Genomic DNA, 21,321 nt, shown 5'->3' on the forward strand with positions numbered 1-21,321 from the left:
GTTCAACAGAAGTCTATCGGACTACCCTGCACGTTGAAAAATGACCCTAAAGGGGTACTCACTGCGTTAAAAAGTGAGGCCACAGAGTCCTGACCAAGCTTCAATATATGACGAGTTGGGAGTGAGAGCGGGCTGCTCCAGTATAGATGCAATCATTACAGGTGACCTTAGTAAATCAAAATATTGGCAAACTGTAAATAAGTTAAATAGGTGGTGGTATTGAAATAAAATAATATAATTGACAACTGACAATAGCATTACTATTTTCTTGCTCTGCTGTATTATTACTCATTATACATTGAAACAGGTTGTTTTAAGTCTTAGTCCTCTGTGTATTGTAGACTAATGTTCATCATTTTTTAAAATGGACCATCAGATTTGAGATGTCCTTTCTCTTAGGCAGCCATTGGTTTTTGTTCATGTTTATGAAAATCATTTTAGTTATCTGAGATGAGATTAAGATTGGTAAAAACAAAACATAATGTCATCTCATGTTTTATGTTATTTTGTGTCATAATAATTCAGTTGCGAGTGTGTTAAAGAGTTTGTTGGGGGAAACTCTGATATCCAACAACACAAGTTGGTTGTAACTCAAACTTGCAACTTACAATTCAACACTTGAAGAGAATTCTGATTAAGTACAATTTTCAAATTTAGATTAACTAAATCAAAATTCATTTAGCTGGTGTTGCAATTCTTACATCATTGTTTTGTCTGTGAGGACGAGTCAGTTCAAAACTTGGTTGTCTTCCACCTTTACTGATCCGACTGCAGAGAGAGAGACAAACTGGTTACTGTAGTTTTCACTGATATTTGTTTTACACAAGAAACAGAGTTTATATTCATGTTGGGTATTTTATTTTTATTGACTAAAGAAGATGGGTATTAATAACATCCATGTACTGAGGAGTTACATGTTTTTCATGTATTCTCATCAGTTTTCTTCACTTATATTCTTACTGGGGTTTTCTTTCCCCCTGACATCCTGAATGTTATGAGCACTTTGTGAGAAAAACAAAACAAAGCAACATCTTTTAAGGAGGTACTTTTTCTATTAAAACTTAACTAAAATAACTATAAACTTTATATTAAAATAGGTATTGCAAATTTTCAAAAGTTCAATGCAGTTCTCTCTCCCTGTGAGGAGGAGTCAATGCAAAACCTTGATGTCTTCCACCTCTACTTATCTGACTGCAGAGAGGATGACAGAGAACAGTGGACACACAGTTTAACATGATGGACTATAGGACAGGACTGCTGCTTTTAACTATCTGCTGGGCAGGTGAAGATCTTCACTGATCTTTATTTGACATATTTACATTTGTATTACCAACTTGATGCATGTTAGGCTCTTTTTTCTGTCTTGACAGGTGTTGATGGTCAGACTCTGACAGAATCTGAACCAGCAGTTAAAAAGGCTGGAGAATCCCACAAACTGACCTGTACAACCTCTGGATTGTCATTCAGTAGCCACAACATGGCCTGGATCAGACAGGCCCCTGGAAAAGGACTGGAGTGGGTTGCTATTGATATTGGTAGTAACCAATACTACTCTCAGTCAGTTGAAGGCCGGTTCACCATCTCCAGAGACAACAGCAGAGAGCAGCTGTATCTGCAGATGAACAGTCTGAAGACTGAAGATTCTGCTGTTTATTATTGTGCTCGAGACCCACAGTGACTTGAGTTGGTTGAGCAGCTGTACAAAATCCTGCAGTACTCATCAGACCCCCTTTAAATCACATGATTAATGTCTTCTCTCAGCTCAGGTAGTTCAAGAAAATGATATAATTCCTTCACACCAAAACATGTTTTTTTTTGGGACCAGTGATATTTTAATTGGGTTTTTAAAGTACATTTCCTGAGAGAGGATGATTTTTTATCAGTACCTCTTAATGAAGATTTTTATTTTTTCTCACTTAAAAAAACGTTTTTGTTTTTTTTTGTTTTTTTTACATGAATTTCAAGTTTAGTGTTGTTTTGCTCTGAAGAACAAGTTCAGCTACAGCAGAGACACTTCTGCTCAAACAGTGACAATAAAAGGACAGAATCTGCAGCCTGAGGACACAGCTGTTTACACAGCTGCTGTCCACAGTGATACAAACCACCAACAGACCTGCACAAATACCCAGCAACCACGTAACCCAACCACAACTAACATGTACAACAATAACTACACGGTCAAAGTCAATACAGATTTTAGACAGCAGTTCAGCAAACTCATCAGTAAAGGTTGCACAGTATTTTAGTGGCCTGTAGATATTTAAGAACATAGCTTGTGAAGAGGAATTCAGCTGAAGAGCCACATATTCAAAAGAAGCAAAATTCCATAAAAAAAGCAAAAGCAAATTTCCATAAGATATCTGCTTGCACTGGAGGGAATCATTAAACACAATGGCAACTCCACCTCCTTTGTTATGCACTCTAGCTTCACTCATAAAACTGTAGATTTGAGGGGTTGAATCGATGCTAAATATTAAAAGTAGCATAAGGAAAAAGGACGAAAAATCATAGTCATATCATAATATTTTTTCTTTTTGCTATGTGTCCCCAGTACATTCAAATCCTCTTTTAGAGATCTTTCAGAGATTTCTTAATTTACCTAGTAATTTGAGCCCTCTAATAACATTAATTAGTCTCTTGTGCAATTTTTTTTAGCATAGATTATTTTATAATAATTTTTCTCTCTAGAGGATTGATTGAATGTATTTTTTATGTAAGTCATCGCTTTATTATGCTTTGGGTAACTGTTTTTTTTAAATTTATGGGCATCTTCATATATGTATTAATCTGAACTGTATTGTCCTCTATATATTGTCTCTTGCTGTGTGTTTCTTGTCTGGGGCATTCAGTCCTATATATTATTGCCCTTTGGCTCATGACACCAGTTACTGTTTCCATTGATCACTGAGGTCACACCTCTGTCATTTGACGAGGCTACATTGGGGTTGTCCTTTCACAGATGGATCCTATTATACAATTATATATTGTCGTCGCTGATTGGCTTTTGAATCTCACCTGTTTGTCTATATATATTTTCATTTCTTTTGTTTTTTACGCGGATGATGGCTTCACGCTGAAATGCGTCCGTTTCTGTCGTTTCTGTCCACAATAAAAAAACATAAGAAGTTGGATCAGTGAGTGCTGGTGTTTTGTTTAGTTTATTTCATCTTTACCACAACTGTGCACCCGATACTCTCTTAAGATTTGGAGCTGTGCGCACCGCTGCTTTGTACCAGATCTTTAATGATAGAGACCATCAACAGTACTGACTCATTACTAATTAGTTATTTAATGATTACAAGTATTAATATGGCCTGACAAGACAAATTACTCTCTGGGCTTTCAGTTGTAGGATAACAATGTGTTAAAGTTAAATAAATCTCATCATGGTATCTTGTCAGCTTTAAATACTCTTTAACATGCACTTTAGTTTTTTTCCCCACAGCTCTTGAATGCTGCACGGGAACCTTTCTGATGACAGGAAATGATGTCAGAGGCCAGTGTGTGTAATGGGAGTCTAGACTGAGCTACCTGCATCTTCAATTGAGTTTCTTTTTCTCTCTGCTACAACATGAAGTACAACATTAGCGGGACAGGGCGGAGGACGCATGGAGGTCATCTAGAGGTCATAGAAGACCTCCAGCACAGTAGCCAGAGAGCAGGTCTGGGTCTCACAGCTGAATGGGCAATACTGGCTGTTCTCATTGGTCAGCTCTGGCAGACACTTCCATGGAGACCTGAGGAGATGGAGGACAGGTCGAGGGAGAAAATGCATGTTTTATCTCATATCTGTTTATAATTTAGTTTAGAATGAATGAGATTGTTTTGTCATTTGCTGTTTCCAAAGTCAATAATGTACTTTGAGGCTCAATATTCAAAATCATATTTGTTTGTAATTTTAAAGTCAAAATGAGAAAAGCATGTTGTCCATTTATTATGTAAGACATATAACAGGTAACAGTCCTACCTCTCCAGGTGAGTATAATGTCGTGACAGAACATTTTTGACAAGGTGACTGTCTTGCCGTAGGTTTCTTCACCCAGCTTCTTGGCAAAGTACAGTTTAGCACACAAAAAGTAACTTACAGGCCACAGCCACTTCTACACACACACACACACACACACAGACGTAGTTATTGTGTAGCTGGCAGCAATGTGTGTTAAAACAATGCAGTCTTACTGAACTGCTGTATCACACATCACCAGCAGAGGCTGATCTGACTCACCGGTCCTTGGTGGTAGTTGTCATACAACTTTGCATAATTAAAATGCAGCTAAAATCATCATTATGTGTTTAGTATTGTAAACGATCTCTCAGTTCCTTAGAAGCTCTGTTTTAAAACCAGAGTGGAAATAGAAAGCCTGGAACAATAAAATGTTTCCACTGACCTACAAAAATATATATTTCTCTTTTTTACTTGTAACTTTATTGTAATGCAGGACTTTTGTCCTTGTCAGGATCCTGTAGGAATGATGACTATTTCATTTATGATGAGTACTTTTACTTTTGATACTTGAAATACAAGTGTACACAAACATTCATACATCAATAGAAAAGACAAGCAATACAAATAAAATTTGAATGTCTGAATTGCTTTTTTGACTTTTTTTCAATAGGTTTCTGATATTTTTATTTATTCTTTCATTTTTGAAACAAGTAAATAGTGGTTTGTTTGCTTTGTGAAATATAATGCAATAAAGTGAAATATTGCCCCATTAAAATAAAAATGACTGACATTAAAATGTGTCATTGCTTCTAGTGTCATTAGAGTAGAAGATAAGTCCTTTAAATTCTTTAAATACACAGTTTAAGTTTTTTTTAGTCCACAGGAAGTTTCCAAGATTCACGTGTTTCAGGGCAGGAATTACACAAACACAAAAGCTTCTGGGTTAACTTCCGTGTTGTACGGCCCACTGGATATCGTGGATGTATAAAGAGAACAAATTATTATCTTAAGGGTTGGATATCTGTTATCTGTTTTACACTTTGTTTAATGTATTATGTGCTTTATGAGTGAGTGGTTTTACTATTTTTGTCTTTTTCTGTTTTTGTTTAAGTAAGCTCACTAAGACAAATTCCAATCAGTCATTTATTTATAAAGCAATAAAGTATTGAATAAAATGTTATGTTTTGGTGCCATCAAGGTAACATGATATGTCGCAAAGAGCTGTCCCATTCCTATTTAAACCATTCCGAGCCCTTGCAGCCTCTCACACTCAAGCACTTACCAGGGTTTAGGGGGGACATTGGGATTTTGATGACATCACTGATTTTAAAAGCTTTTCTCTGCTCGAGGAAAGTTTTACAAATATAAAACCTCCATGGATCAAACATTCATAATAGAAAGAGTTATAATTAACCTTTTTTGCAGTTCGAGGTGTCGTGTAAACAGTTTTACAGAGGTCTCTTTAACAGTGGTAGTCCATGAGGAAAATGCTTTTTGAACCGCACAGGGATTTTTCGCTGCAATACCACGAGTGGCCACTGGAAAAATTGGCTGCAAGGCTGAAACACGGAGGTGATAAAAAATGGCAAAGACACACAGTCCGTCAGAGAGGAGAGCTGTTGGAGGTAAACGACAGGGACCACTACAAGAGCGGAATGGAGGAGAACCAGAACCTGGAGCACCGCACCGACATCTCCGTTAAAAGGGAAGAATTAGGCTCACCCTCTGCTACCACCGATAAACAGGTCAGTGTTCACGACTTCATGATAAAACCGGCTTCATAATGAGACTAAAGGCACGACGAAGAGTCTGGAGGGTCCGTGTATCGTGAATTCATTTTACTGTTGGAGAGAAAGTCTGAAAAAAGAATCTAAAACACTTCCAGGCTTTTTGTTCACGGACTTTTCTGGCCGTGAAAACTACAATACGATTTCAGTGTTTGCTGTTTTCACCCTGTTGCGAACAAAGCCAGAAAATTATCTGTTGTTGTCTACTTTTTGTTTGAGGAATTTTCCATTCTCCCTGAAAAGTAAAAAGTATACAGCCATGTAAAATTACTCCATTACAAGTAAAAGTCCTGCATGAAAAATCCTATTTAGTAAAAGTAAAAGTAAAAGTACATAAGTATTAACTGTAAAATGTAATTAAAGTATTAAAGTAAAAGTAGTGGTTTGGTCCCTCTGACTGATATATCATTCTATATGAAGCATGAGTGTGTAAGCAGCATGTTACTGGCAAGATTTGACTTTCATGTATTAGTGAACACATTCAATCAAACACAAAACAGCATTATATTATTATACATAATATAATGTATCATAAAATTCAATGTGAGAGCGATGGGAGTAGCAATACTTATTAAGATCAGCATCCCATTTATTTCACCTAATACCATCTCTGCTATTAACGATTGCTACATTATTGTTACTGGCAAACTATTTCAGCAAACATTTATGCTCCAAACTGGGATCATGGGAAACATGCTGAAATTGTATGAAAACTCTAAACACACATGACATATTACATAAAACACTGCTGGGTTGAAGATTAAAAATTATTATTGTATTGTAGAAGTGAATGAAAGACCCAATGGCTGGTTTATCATTTTAATGTACAGAATTGTGGAAGTAAGTTCATTGCTCCTTTGCTTTGTTTCTTTGTGCATGTCATTGAGAGAAGGAATGTGCTCTAGGAGGCCCACTCCTCTCCTTCCATCCTGGCTTGGGCAAGCCGGTTAAGCAGGAAGATGTTAAGGGGTCAAAGGCCACATATAGCTTATGGCTTTTGGTTTCCTGAGTCTTGAGAAAATGTGACTCTTGTTTATCTTAGTGTACATGTGAATGTGTATCTCGTGGCTGTGTGCTATTGGCTGTAATCATATAAGCTGATACACTGACCAATCACCGATCATTTCTCTGTTCCTTCTAGAACTATAATAGAGTAAATTTACTCTTTGTTTGTTAAAAAGAACTGATGCAAATCTTTGTGTGTTCTGTCTCCCTATTGTACAATAATCATTTTTAATCTCCAACCCAGCAGCGTTTTGTGTATTATTTCATATTTGTGTTTATTGTCTCTAGACAATTTCCACAACATTACAATAAGGAGACAGAACACACACACACACAGATTCTCAACAGCTTGTCTCAACAAACAAAGAGCAAACCTAATCTATTATAGTTCCAAAAGGAACAGAGAAATAATCTGTGATTGGTCAGTGTATCAGTTTATATGATAACAGCCAATGGTCACGAGATATACTTCTATATATATGTGAGAGCCATCTTTCCCTAAGACACACAAGAAACCAAGGCCCACAAACCATATGTGGCCCTTGACCCCTTGATGTATTCTGGTTATTTTGAGACCCAGAATATCACCTTATTTGGACCTAAGCCAGGATGGAAAGAGAGGAGTGGGCCTCCTAGAGTACATTCCTTTTCCCCATGACATGCAAACAGTAACGAAGCAAAGGAGCAATGATCTCACTTCCACAATTCTGTACATTAAAATGATAAACCAGCCATTTGATCTTCTTATCACCTTTACACGCCAACCATTTCTCATGGGTGCAAGAGCTCCATCTACAGACTGATTTCTGTCCAATGTGAATTATTTCTTCTGTCATAGTCCGTTTATTTTGTCCGTGTACTTTATGCTGGTGGGAGGAAGCAGAGGGGGCGGACCAACTATTTATTCATTGAATTAAAATGTGCTATATACTTTATCAATTAGGGCTGGGCAATATGACCAAAATCGCATATCCCTATAAAGGTCATTTCATATCCTGATATAGCACATTTTAATTCTGTCCCCCCTCGCCGGCATTAAGCTGCCTCCATGTGTGCTTTTACATAGCATGCTGGTGTTCCGGATTCAGAGGCGGGACGGAGATCAGACTGATCAGAGCTGTAAACTCTGCCATGAGGGGGGACAAAGACGTTACTAGGACGAGGGATAACATTAAAAGTTATTCACAGCAGAAGAGACAGACAGCAGTGGAGAGTTGATGACAACTAAACTTGTTATGTTACTGTCAATGCAATAAAAGCTTTGTGAGTAAAAAGCCAGGAAGAGTAAAGATGGATGGACTCCAAATGACAAAAAATATTGCCGTAGAGAGTGTATGCATCACAACGATTTAAACGATAGAGCATAATATGAAACATTTTTCTCTCGTCACACCATATATATCGTCATATCACACAGCCCTATTATCAATACACATGTTCAACAAGCAGAAACATGTAGAAAAGAGATATTTCAATCTGCTTTGTCCGCACTCTCTCATCCACCACCGCAATGTTTTACACAAGCACATTAGCTCGGCTAATAGCTAATTGTTACAGACAAACTCAAATGAAAGCTGTCTGTATGTAGTCTACATGTTTAGCTTAGTTTCCCACATACCTTAAAATTTGGCAAATTCTTGTAAACTTTACTCAGTATTTTGATGTCAGGAATATTATTTATTTTACTGACATTTTTTGATTTCTTCCCAGTGAGATGTTATTGTGTTTATAGTGACTTTGTTGTTGTAGACATTCATTTTGGTACTCTGTATTTAGTTATATTTAAAATATGAATCAGTTCTAATCCTGCTGTGAATTTATTCTTTTTTAAAATAATTTAAAAAAATTTAAAAAGCAGTTATTTAGAAATGAAAAAGAGCTGATAAGAGTATTGATTAAGAACCAAACTGATAAGGAGTATCAATAAGAGTAGTGACTGTCAGTGTGCAGCCACATATGTTAATATTAAAGTGACAAGAATTTTAACTTTTTTCTTTTACTGACCGATGTAGATTCTGGTTATGTACTGCTTGTATAGTAGGTGGCTTCGAGTGCAGCCTTAATCTGTGGTCAGATCTGGATCCTACATTTCCCAAAACTCTATTTATGGTTTTAGATCAGTTGTTTCACTTTGTCATCTCACTTACTCTCTCTCTCTTTCTCTGTATGTTTGTCTGTTGTCATAGAAACAAACAAGAAAAAAGGGACTCAAACATCACTGCTGTCAGCACTGTGAAAAAGCCTTCACGACATCAGGATATTTAAAGATTCATCAGAAAGTTCACACAGGAAAAAATCTTCACAGCTGTGAACAGTGTGGGAAAACTTTCACTAAAGACATTAATCTAAAAATCCACAAACGTATTCACACTGGAGAGAAGCCGTACAGCTGTGACCAGTGTGGGAGAGCTTTCACTAGATGCAGTAATCTTAAAATCCACCAACGCATTCACACTGGAGAGAAGCCGTACAGCTGTGAGCAGTGTGGGAAAACTTTCACTCAAGACAGTAGTCTAAAAAGCCACCAACGTTTTCACACTGGAGAGAAGCCGTACTGGTGTGAGCAGTGTGGGAGAGCTTTCACTACAGACAGTAGTCTAAAAACCCACCAACGCATTCACACTGGAGAGAAGCCGTACAGCTGTGACCAATGTGGGAGAGCTTTCACTACAGGCAGTAGTCTAAAAACCCACCAACGCATTCACACTGGAGAGAAGCCATACTGGTGTGAACAGTGTGGGAAAACTTTCACTACAGACAGTACTTTAAAAAGCCACCAACGCATTCACACTGGAGAGAAGCCGTACAGCTGTGAGGAGTGTGGGAAAACTTTCACTGAAGACAGTAATCTAAAAGTCCACCAACGCATTCACACTGGAGAGAAGCCGTACAGCTGTGAGCAGTGTGGGAAAACTTTCACTACAGACAGAAATGTAAAAATCCACCAACGCATTCACACTGGAGAGAGGCCGTACAGCTGTGAGCAATGTGGGAAAACTTTCACCAGAGACAGTAATCTGAAAAGCCACCAACGCATTCACACTGGAGAAAAGCCGTACAGCTGTGAGCAGTGTGGGAAAACGTTCACTCAAGACAGTACTCTAAAAAGCCACCAACGCATTCACACTGGAGAGAAGCCGTACTGGTGTGAGCAGTGTGGGAAAACGTTCACTCAAGACAGTGCACTAAAAAGCCACCAACACACTCACACTGGAGAGAAGCCATACTGGTGTGAGCAATGTGGGAAAACTTTCACTCAAGAAAGTAATCTAAAAATCCACAAACGCATTCACACTGGAGAGAAGCCGTACAGGTGTGAGCAGTGTGGGAAAACTTTTACTTGGGCCAGTTCCTTAAAAATCCACCAACGCAGTCACTCAGCATTGTGTTGAACATGTTTTAGAGGCAGGTGAGCGATGTCCCCCTGCCTCCTCTCCATGCCTTTAATAACAGCGTTGTTCTATCCTGAGCTTCTCTACAAACTGAGGGCTGCCAACTGTAAGTTTAGAATCAACATGTATGCCCTTAGTGGCTCACCTGACCAAATTTTAAGCTCAGTGATTGGTCGTAGTTCATTTCTACCCTTAAAGTTTTGTTTTACAGTTTCATGTTCATCCAAGTCGTAGAAGTGCACAAAGTGTGAGCGATGTAACACTGTCAATGGGAAAAAATGAAAAGCATTTAAAGAAACCTTTAAGGGGGATTTAGGAATCGTTTTTTGATTGTTTTACAGAAGATTGAAGAACTTAACCTGAACATTTAAGTTTAAACTTGAAGTTGAGTTTAGTGGTTTTTAATAAAGCTAGGTTTAAAAGAGAACATCAATAAGAACAGGCGAATACAGGCGAACTGAGGCTGAGAGAGATGTTAGGCTCCTTCGACCTGAGCAGATCTCTGATGGAGAAGGAGGTGAAACTCAGAAAGCTCCTCTGAGAGAGAGAGAGAGTGTTAGGTGTTAGACCTTATCACTAAACTATAACATGTCAATGTTTGAATAGTCTGTTTTAGCACATTCTGTATGTTTGTATTGTTCTAACTAAGCAGTGATCAAAGCAGTATTTCAGTTCATGGGTGGTTTTCCACTTGCTGTTGAAATGTTTTTGATTGATTCGACAGGGAGTTATTTGCTTTGTTTCTGCTTGGTGGAAAGCCAGGGGGACTTTGCCATGAGTTTAGTGTTCAAGGCAGAGCTAGGATTTACAGACCTGCACCATGTATATGTATGTAATCTAATCACTTTTTACAAAAAGGCTATTACTATAAAAGATATCCACTTGATTTGATTTACTCAGATCATTGAAGCCTCATATTATCTCCAAATAAATGTCGGAATATATTTTTGCACAGATGAAGGGTTATAGATTTTTGAACGGATCTTTTAATGCCCAGTATGAACAGGATGAATGATTACTGCGCCCCACAGCCTACCCTGAAAACAACGCATGCAAAATGGTGAATCATCCTCTTGTGATTTGCTGCTGCACGTTATGGAAGGTGTTAAACGAATGTCACTGGCACTACTAACAATCCTCATGGACTCACTGCTCAGCAGCACACAGGTGATTCAAATTGCTGAATTGAGGGCACAGAACCAAACACAATCACAGATTAAACAGCTTGTTAAAATGACCAGACAGAAGCTTAATGAAATTGACAAACTGCTAAAACAGAGATAAAACAGGCACCATGCTGCTTCACTAAACCTACCGGTAATCTTAAACAGTCGGCATGGTAAAACACATTGTTGTAAGCACACACCCTCTGGTACCTGTGTCAGCTCAATAAAGACAAGGGTACAGCTACAATGCTTGAGGCCTGTCCTCCAAACTCCAAAAGTTCTCTGAGCTGATCTCACTCTATGTTACCAGATATGATAAGGTGATCCTAAACGGAGACCTGAATATCCATTTTAATAAAAGAAATGACTCTTAAACTATGGAGCTCATAAATTTACTAGACAGTTTTGCACTAACTCAACATATAATGGGTCCGACTCACCAGCATAGTAACACTCTAGACTTAGTGATATCAACTGGGTTAAACATTGATAACGTTTCAGTAAATGAATTACCTTTCTCTGACCATCACTGTGTACTCTTTGATGCTGAGATAACCTTTACTAGAACTAAAAGGGAACTTAGAGTTCAAAAGAGACTTTTAGATGACAAAGCTGAAGCTAAATTTTCTGATCTTATGAGATTATTCGAGCCACACAGTCATGACTGGCCTTTAAGTGAAATGGCAGAAAATCTCAATAGTGCATTGTCATCTGTGTTAAATACTGTTGCTCCCCTAAAAGTCAAAAAGAGGCTGACCAACAGAATCTCCACATGGTTAAACAATAATGGTGTTAATGAGATCAAGAGAAACTGTCAAGCAGCTGAGAGAAAATAGAGGAAAACTAAGCTCACTGTTAACTGTGATATATACAAAGAAGCCCCGACTGCCTATAACAAAGCTGCATGCATGGCAAGAACGGAGAACTCCTCTAAAATTATTACAGAGAACGCTTGAAACTCTAGAGTACTATTCTCCACTATTGACCAGCTGTTCAACACTGCCGCCACCCCTCCACCGTGTTCAACAGCAAAGTGTGAGGAGCTTGCACTGTTTTTCCACAAAATAACCTCAGTTTGAGCCAGTACTGCCGCTAGTGTAAGCACAGATTATCTCAGCATACACTGTAATGTAACTATGGGAAGATTTACAGGTATCACGTTAAGTGAACTTTGCAAAACTGTCACCGAGTGTAACTCCTCCACCTCATGAATTGATCCTGTACCTACTGCATTTTTTAATCAGGTGTTTAATACTGTCTCAAGTCTTGTCCTGAACATTATAAATACATCTCTTAGAACAGGCATCTTCCCTAATGCCTTTCAAAACAGCTGTTGTAAAACCTTTATTAAAGAAACCAAACCTAGATAGTAATGTACTGACTAACTATAGACTGATATCCAACCTTCTGTACATTAGTAAGATACTTGAAAAGATAGTTTCAGTCCAAATAAATTCCTTTCTCAAAGAAAACAATATCCTGGAGGAGTTTCAATCGGGCTTTAGAACAAATCACAGCACTGAAACTGCTCTCACCAAGACAATCAGCGACCTCAGACTGAACTATGAGGAGAATAAGGTTTCAATTCTTATCCTTTTAGACCTTAGTGCAACATTTGACAGAATTGACCATGATATCCTAATCAATCGTCTTGAAAAGCGGGTTGGTCTTTCCGACTTGGTGTTAAACTGGTTCAAAACAACTATCAAAGGGAGAAAGTTTTATGTCAGCCTTGGAGATCATGTGTCTGAGAAATGTGACAACTGCTATGGGGTTGCACAAGAGAACTGCCTTGGTCCATTATTATTCTCACTGTACATGCTGCCATTTGGTGACATCATCAGAGAGCGCAATGTATGTTTCCATAGTTATGTGGATGATACACAACTGTACATATCCACAGAACCAAATGATACTGCAGCTATTAACTCCACCACCAAGTGTCTATTAGCAATAAATAAATTAATGAACAATAACTTCTTAAAATTAAATGAGGATAAAACTGATATCCTATTAGTTGGCCCCAAAACAAAAGAGAAATGCTATTTAATAGTCTGGGGAAATTAACTCCCTGGATTAAATCTGAGGTCACAAGTCTTTGTGTTATGTTAGATTCAGATCTAAGCTCCAGCTCACACATTAACAAGGTGATGAAAACATCATTTTTTCACCTTAGAAACATAGCAAAAGCACAACCATTTATCAATCAAAAAGATGCTGAGAAACTAACTCATGCCTTCATCTCAAGCTGGTTAGACTACTGCAATGCACTTTTTACTGGCCTCCCGAAAAAGCCACCTGGAGACTTCAGCTCATCCAAAACACTGCAGTTCAGCTATTAACCAGAACCAAAAAAGAGAGAATACATTAATCCAGTTTTAGCTGTTCTGTACTGCCTTCCTGTAACATTTAGAATTGACTTCAAGGCTAGCTCTAAACAGGCAAGGACCAAACTATATCGCCAAATCCCTTGTTAGCTACTTGCCCTCAAGAACACTGCGATCATCTGCTGCTGGTTTAATAGAGCTTCCCAGCAACAGCTGAAAGAAGATCAGTGACCTAACCTTTGTCAGTTATACCTCCAAACTATGGAACACACTGCCCATAGATACCAGGGAAGCCAGCTCACTAGATACTTTCAAAAGAAAGCTTAAAACCTGTCTCTACCCGAGCATTTAAATAGCTTTGCACTTGCTCTCTGCTGCACTGTTTAATGCTCAGTCAGCCTCACACTTATGCTCTACTGCGCTTCTTTTAAAATGTTATATTTTATTTTTATTTTATACATTCTAGGTATTCTGTGCTTTAACTTGTTTTTTTTTTTATCATATTTTACTCTTTGATTATTATTCATTATGCATTCTATGTATTTTAGTTTCACTTTATCAAGTGGATTTCATTATTTTTTTTATTTTTATTTTCCATCTTATGCTACATTAATGTTTTTACATACTTTTATGTTCTATTCATATAAGACACTTGGTGAATGTAATTTCTTTTGTTGTAAAGAACTTTGAGCTGCATTTCTTGTATGAAAGATGCTATACAAATATTTATTAAATATGTATTATTATTATTATTATTATTATTATTATTATTATTATTATTATTATTACAGTAAATAAAACCTGTTCAAGCTGTTGATGTTATTATAAAGAATGACTTAATTTAGTTTATGAATAAAAAGAAACTTAATTGTTTTCTTGTCTTTGATATTTTTTGTCTTTGATACTTGTTTTCCTATCTTATTCTATTGTATTTTATTTCTGTCAAATGATACTAACAGAGGATTTCAAGCATCACATAAATATTTTAGAGAATTAAATCTTTTAGTATCTTGATTTAATCAGATTATTTCATTGAAATCAAGATCTGTTCGAGAGAGTCAGAAAACCAGCATACATAAATAACACGTGCAAAGCCAGGCAACAAACAATTAAGTGACAACAATGAAATTAATGACAATGACAAGAGTCATAAAAACATCAGATCAAAAAGCTTTTAAATCTCCAAAGGAAATGAAAGAATCTAGCTTGACAACACTTTGCACCTCATTCTGTTAGATTAGTTGATCCCAAAGGGGCTCAGGCCCTAATAAGAAAGAAACAAACACACGAAATACAATAGTGTCTTCGCCCTTTGGGCTCAGGCCCTAGTAAAGGTGATAAAATGTCCATAACAATGCTTTCTTCCTCTGCAGCGAGTTTCAGGTCTCTGAAAGTTAATTTTCACACTAGTGTGAGGGCTGGCATCAAGGTTGTGAGCACTGCCCCCTGTAGGTAGGATTTGAGAGAGCTCTTCTACTTTATAAGTGGGCAATTAGTGCCTCTTTTGTCTGAGGCCTGATCTGAGGTGTGGTAGGACTGCTTTGTCTGTGCAGATAAGGGAAATTTGGGGTGGTGAGGGGGGACAAATGTCTCACCTAAACCACTAGCCAAAGTAGGCCTCAAGTACCTGAGAACTGAGTATTACACAAGCAAATTTGCTCACACCCTTCCTTGTAAAAGAAAATAGCTCTCTCTAAACCTACCTACAGGGGGCGGTGCTCCCTACCTAGAAGCTAGCCCTCAGACACATGATGTGAGAACAATTACAGCTGAAACTAGCTTTCCATTACTTTTGTCATTTTCAATTACAATACCTTTCTTTCAGTTAACCACTGGTTTATAAACTGTCTAAATTTTCCAGAACCCATGCCAATGTCTTCAAATTGTTTGTTTTTGGCCAAAACTCTTACAGAGTTTTTTCAACTATGTCATGGTCAGTAACTGACATGTGTTTGTCTCTGTCTTTTTGTCCTCTCTCTTGTTTTAAGACCTATAAAAAAATATGAATATTTAGATATAGTTTGAAATAATAATCACATTTTCTTTCAGTCTGTAAAAGTATGTAATAAGTTGTGTCATTCAGTAATTACACATTTAAGTAATCAAATTAATAAGTGGAGTTCAACAGGGATCCATTCTCTGAAAGCTCCCACTAGCTCAGTTTATGGAAAGCAACAATATATCCTAACATAGTTATGTGGATGGCAAAGGATGTCAGCAAGTGACTGTGGTAAATACAGTCACTAAATAAGTGCATTGAACAAATTAATATTAGGATGTGCCAAAATGTCCTTCAGTTAAACAAAGATAAAACTGAGATTGTGTTTTTGGTGCCAAAGAACAATTAGAAGTCAGCGCTCACCTTGAATCTCTAATATGATGAATACAAATCAAGCCTGAATTGGTGGTAGTCAATTTCAAAACTCACATTAAAACAATTACAAAATCAGCCAATTGTCACTTTAAAGGAATAATTAGACATTTTGGGAAATATACTTATGTTTTGTCTTGCTGAGCATTAAATGTGAAGGTAAATTCCACTCTCATAAATATTTGTATCCAAATAAATTCCCTTGCTTATAATAATATAAGAGGTCATAAGACGAATCAGGATTTTGATTACTTGTGACATAATAGTCCATCATTCTTTTATAGCCTGTCAGTGTCCTTCTTTATGCAAAGTGAACTTCCTCACAGTCTGCTATAAACACTTGATATCATGCTGTCAGTTGCAGCAGAAGAAGAGAAGCTCCTATCAGATCACCTTCAATACCAACCATGTTCTCTGTAGCTCTGCTGCTGCTGCTGGCAGCTGGATCCTGTGAGTCTCACTGAGGCAGAGACACTGACAGTATGATCACAGCACACTGACTGTTCACTGTAATTACACTGATTCAATACTCAACATGTTTTCCTCCACAGGTGTGAAGTGTGAACAGTTGACACAGCCAGCCTCAGTGACTGTGCAGCCACGTCAACGTCTGATCATCACCTGTCAGGTCTCTTATTCTGTTAGCGACTATTGGACAACTTGGATCAGACAACCTGCAGGGAAAGGACTGGAGTGGATTGGAAGTAGTAAGATTCACTAAAGATTCACTAAAGAACAAGTTCAGTATCGACTTAGACTCTTCCAGCAACAGAGTGACTCTAAACGGACAGAATGTGCAGCCTGAAGACACTGCTGTGTATTACTGTGCCAGAGACCCACAATAACACAAACCATCAGCAGACCTGAACAAAAACCCCTCAGTGCCTGAACACTTGTAACATGAAGCCACCAGAGGAGGAGCCCTCAGACCACTAATGAGTTCAACACCAGTTCACTGTCATGAAAAGGAAAGAATAAACAGAAAGAAACCATAATGTATGTAATGTAAAAACCTATAGTATGAAAGTATAAAATATGTTGTTCATTTATTTTTAACAAGAATTGATTTCATGGTGCTGCAGATACTTTAATGTTTTAATTAGTATTATATCACAGTATGTATTCCTATGGCGAAAACATCAATAATAATATGTTATTTTTGTCTAAACTTTTATTTTTTATGAAAAAGACATACAAGAGGTAACATTACCACATGCATTTCCCCAAATTATCTCCCGGTGGATGAGATTAAGATTAATAAATACAAAACATTGTGTCATCTCATGTTTTAGTGAAGTTATTTTGTGTCATGATAATTCAGTTGCAAGTGTGTTAAAAATATGTGTTTGTTGGGGGAAACTCTGATATCCAACAAAACAAGTTGGTTGTAACTCAAACTTGAAACACAAAATTCAACTTTTGAAGAAAATTCTGATTAAGTACAATTTTCAAATTTAGATGAACTAAATCAAAATTCATTTAGCTGGTGTTGCAATTCTTCCATCATTGTTTTGTCTGTGAGGACGAGTCAGTTCAAAACTTGGTTGTCTTCCACCTTTACTGATCCGATTGCAGAGAGAGAGACAAACTGGTTACTGTAGTTTTCACTGATATTTGTTTGACACAAGAAACAGAGTTTATATTTCACATTGGACATTTTATTTTTATTGACTAAAGAAGATGGATATTAACAACATCCATGTACTGAGGAGTTACATGTTTTTCACATATTCTCATCAGTTTTCTTCACTTATATTCTTACTGGGGTTTTCTTTCCCCCTGACATCCTGAATGTTATGAGCACTTTGTGAGAAAAACAAAAAAGTCAAAATTTGTTCAGGAGGTACTTTTTCCATTAAAACTCAGTTATAATGACTATAAACTTTATATCAAAATTGGTATAGCAAAATTTCAAAAATTCAATCCAGTTCTCTCTCCCTGTGAGGAGGAGTCAATGCAAAACCTTGATGTCTTCCACCTCTACTTATCTGACTGCAGAGAGGATGACAGAGAACAGTGGACACACAGTTTAACATGATGGACTATAGGACAGGACTGCTGCTTTTAACTATCTGCTGGGCAGGTGAAGATCTTCACTGATCTTTATTTGACATATTTACATTTGTATTACCAACTTGATGCATGTTAGGCTCTTTTTTCTGTCTTGGCAGGTGTTGATGGTCAGACTCTGACAGAATCTGAACCAGCAGTTAAAAAGCCTGGAGAATCCCACAAACTGACCTGCACAACATCTGGATTCACATTCAGTAGCAACTGGATGGCCTGGATCAAACAGGCTCCTGGAAAAGGACTGGAGTGGATTGCAACTATCAGTAATGATGGTAGTAGCTACATCTCCTACTCTCAGTCAGTTGAAGGCCGGTTCACCATCTCCAGAGACGACAGCAGAGAGCAGGTGTATCTGCAGATGAACAGTCTGAAGACTGAAGATTCTGCTGTTTATTATTGTGCTCGAGAGCGACAGTACTCATCCTTACTGGGCTGATAGACCCCAACTATCTCACTTGTTTTGTGTGTTCAGTTGTATGGAAATAATAAAGTAGAGTAATACAGTACAGTATGTAAAGAGTAAATGCTGGACCATACAGTCACATGCAAAAACACGCACATACACATTAACAAACAGTAAAAACCGAAAAGAAGTTATTCAAGACTTAAAACATCTATTTTTCTCCTCTGTGTATCACTGACAACAGTTCTTTTAATCCATCTTAACAGATGTATCATTGTAATAATAATGATTTACTTTATACTACTACAAATAACACTAATGCCGAACTATACTTATTTATCTATTTTGAAACCATAGCATCACTAGAGCCAAGGACTAACTAGTGTTTATTTAAACTCTTTAAGCAGAGAAAGGGTGCATACACTTTTATATTGTTTAATTTGTTGCCAGAAATTTGTGGCTTTTTCCCTTGAAAGTCAGATAATAACTGAACCTGTACAATGGGCTACAGATTTGGACAATCCAGTGTACATTACTCGACTACCTGACAGAGATAAGATCCTGATTAAGGACAGGAAAAGGTTTGAAGAAATTATATGATATTATTTCAGAAATGATGGTTAGACAATCTGATAAAACAGCTTTATTATCTCAGACATGTTCTTGTGTATCTCTGATGTTCTCTGTAGCTGAGGCAGAATGGAAAAATTAAATTGTCTGTTTATTTGAGTTTAAATGCATTTGTCTGACTTGTGTTAGAAGTTTTGTGAAGAATGAAAGAACATTAACTTCAAGTTACTGTTTTAAATAATACATTTGTATGTGTCAAAATAAATGCTAATAACACAATTCCAAGTGGACTCTGTGTGACACAACAGTCCATCCCTCTTTTGTAGCCTGTTAGTGTCCATCTTTATGCAAAGTGAACTTCCTCACAGTCTGCTATAAACACTTGATATCATGCTGTCAGTTGCAGCAGAAGAAGAGAAGCTCCCATCAGATCACCTTCAATACCAACCATGTTCTCTGTAGCTCTGCTGCTGCTGCTGGCAGCTGGATCTTGTGAGTCTCACTGGATTTATCATAGTTAGCAGTTCTTTTTTATTTTGATATTTTGTCACAAAATATTTTCTTCTTTTAACAGGTGTGAAGTGTGAACAGTTGACACAGCCAGCCTCAATGACTGTGCAGCCAGGTCAACGTCTGACCATCACCTGTCAGGTCTCTTATTCTGTTAGCGACTATTACACAGCTTGGATCAGACAGCCTTCAGGGAAAGAACTGGAGTGAATTGGAATGAGATTTGCTGGAGCTTCATACTACAAGTATTCACTAAAGAACAAGTTCAGTATCGACTTAGACTCTTCCAGCAAAACAGTGACTCTAAACGGACAGAATATGCAGCCTGAAGACACTGCTGTGTATTACTGTGCCAGAGACCCACAATAACATAAACCATCAGCAGACCTGAACAAAAACCCCTCAGTGCCTGAACACTTGTAACATGAAGCCACCAGAGGAGGAGCCCTCAGACCACTAATGAGTTCAAGTCCAAGTTAAGCAGTCTATGAATACTGTATACTGTACAGTAGTATTGAAAATATGGAAAAAAGTATAATAAAATCAATTAATTGCATGGTGCAATAATATAGATACTAGAACATTTTAATCACTGATATATGACAAGATGGGACAAATGAGTGCAAACAAACAAGACAAGTTGATGCATTTCCTACATAGTGTCTTACTTCTCTGACTCATAATGTCTATATGTAGAATATTGAGGAATGAATAACAGCAACATTTCAACATGCACCTTGTTTTTAAAAGGAAGCAGTGAAACCCCCAAAAGTCATGTCTTTTCCATAACTTCATCATTTAAAAAGGGAAACAATATATTATAATCTGAATAACTATAGTGTTAATAAGTTCACTGAATCACTTCTCTTCAGCCTTCATGGTGTTGTGTATCATTTATAAGTAAAACTATTGAAAATTATGTTTTTTAATGATCAACCAACTTCCACTTTCTCTTTTTGTGAGCAAGAGAAAAAACACTCTTGAGCCCGTCGTCTTCATTCTTCATCTTCAATACATTCATCAATGTTTAGATGTTCAATCAACCATTGGTTTCAGTTCATGTACAGTATGAAAACCTTTTTTGAGATAGGAAAGCAGCATATCATAAATCCTATTATGTAATTTTTTGTCAAAACTAAGATTTTGTGTCATGAAAATTATTTATATATTTGTTCTGAGGAGATTCTGGCATCCAGCAATTCAGAGTTGGCTACAAAACATTTTTTATGTGTTAACTTTCCAGTTGTGTGCAGTGTTTTGGGATTTTCTTTTGAATAATCCTTATAAATGTTATTACTAATTGAAATCTCATAAAAAAAAATCTATTTCCAGACAACAAGAATTTTAACTCTCTGCTGGGCAGGTGAAAATATTCACAGATCTTGAGTTGAATCTGTCCTCAAATTATTGCAAACATATGAAGCAGGTGACTCTTCTTTTTTGTCTTGACAGGTGTTGATGGTCAGACTCTGACAGAATCTGAACCAGCAGTTAAAAAGCCTGGAGAATCCCACAAACTGACCTGTACAACCTCTGGATTCACATTCAGCAGCTACTGGATGGCCTGGATCAGACAGGCTCCTGGAAAAGGACTGGAGTGGGTTGCAGCTATCAGTTATGGTGGTGGTAGTAGCAAATTCTACTCTCAGTCAGTTGAAGGCCGGTTCACCATCTCCAGAGACGACAGCAGAGAGCAGCTGTATCTGCAGATGAACAGTCTGAAGACTGAAGATTCTGCTGTTTATTATTGTGCTCGAGACTCACAGTGACTGGA

The 21,321-nt window shown here is 37.3% G+C and overlaps 1 protein-coding gene and 2 pseudogenes across 1 annotated transcript; all 3 read left to right on the top strand.

Moving 5' to 3' along the window:
- Window positions 1–5,409: 5,409 nt before the first annotated feature.
- Window positions 5,410–10,428, top strand: LOC122966477 (zinc finger protein 501-like). Its single transcript, XM_044330760.1, has 2 exons — window positions 5,410–5,691; window positions 8,925–10,428. The coding sequence occupies exons 1-2, from the start codon at window positions 5,425–5,427 to the stop codon at window positions 10,128–10,130; spliced, it is 1,473 nt and encodes a 490-aa protein (XP_044186695.1). The 5' UTR covers window positions 5,410–5,424; the 3' UTR covers window positions 10,131–10,428.
- A 5,943-nt stretch (window positions 10,429–16,371) lies between these two features.
- On the top strand, window positions 16,372–16,875 carry LOC122966554 (annotated as a pseudogene).
- Window positions 16,876–19,389: 2,514 nt separating this feature from the next.
- On the top strand, window positions 19,390–20,017 carry LOC122966535 (annotated as a pseudogene).
- The last annotated feature ends 1,304 nt before the right edge of the window (window positions 20,018–21,321 follow it).

This window comes from Thunnus albacares, chromosome 17 (assembly GCF_914725855.1).
Source record: "Thunnus albacares chromosome 17, fThuAlb1.1, whole genome shotgun sequence".
NCBI lineage: Eukaryota > Metazoa > Chordata > Actinopteri > Scombriformes > Scombridae > Thunnus > Thunnus albacares.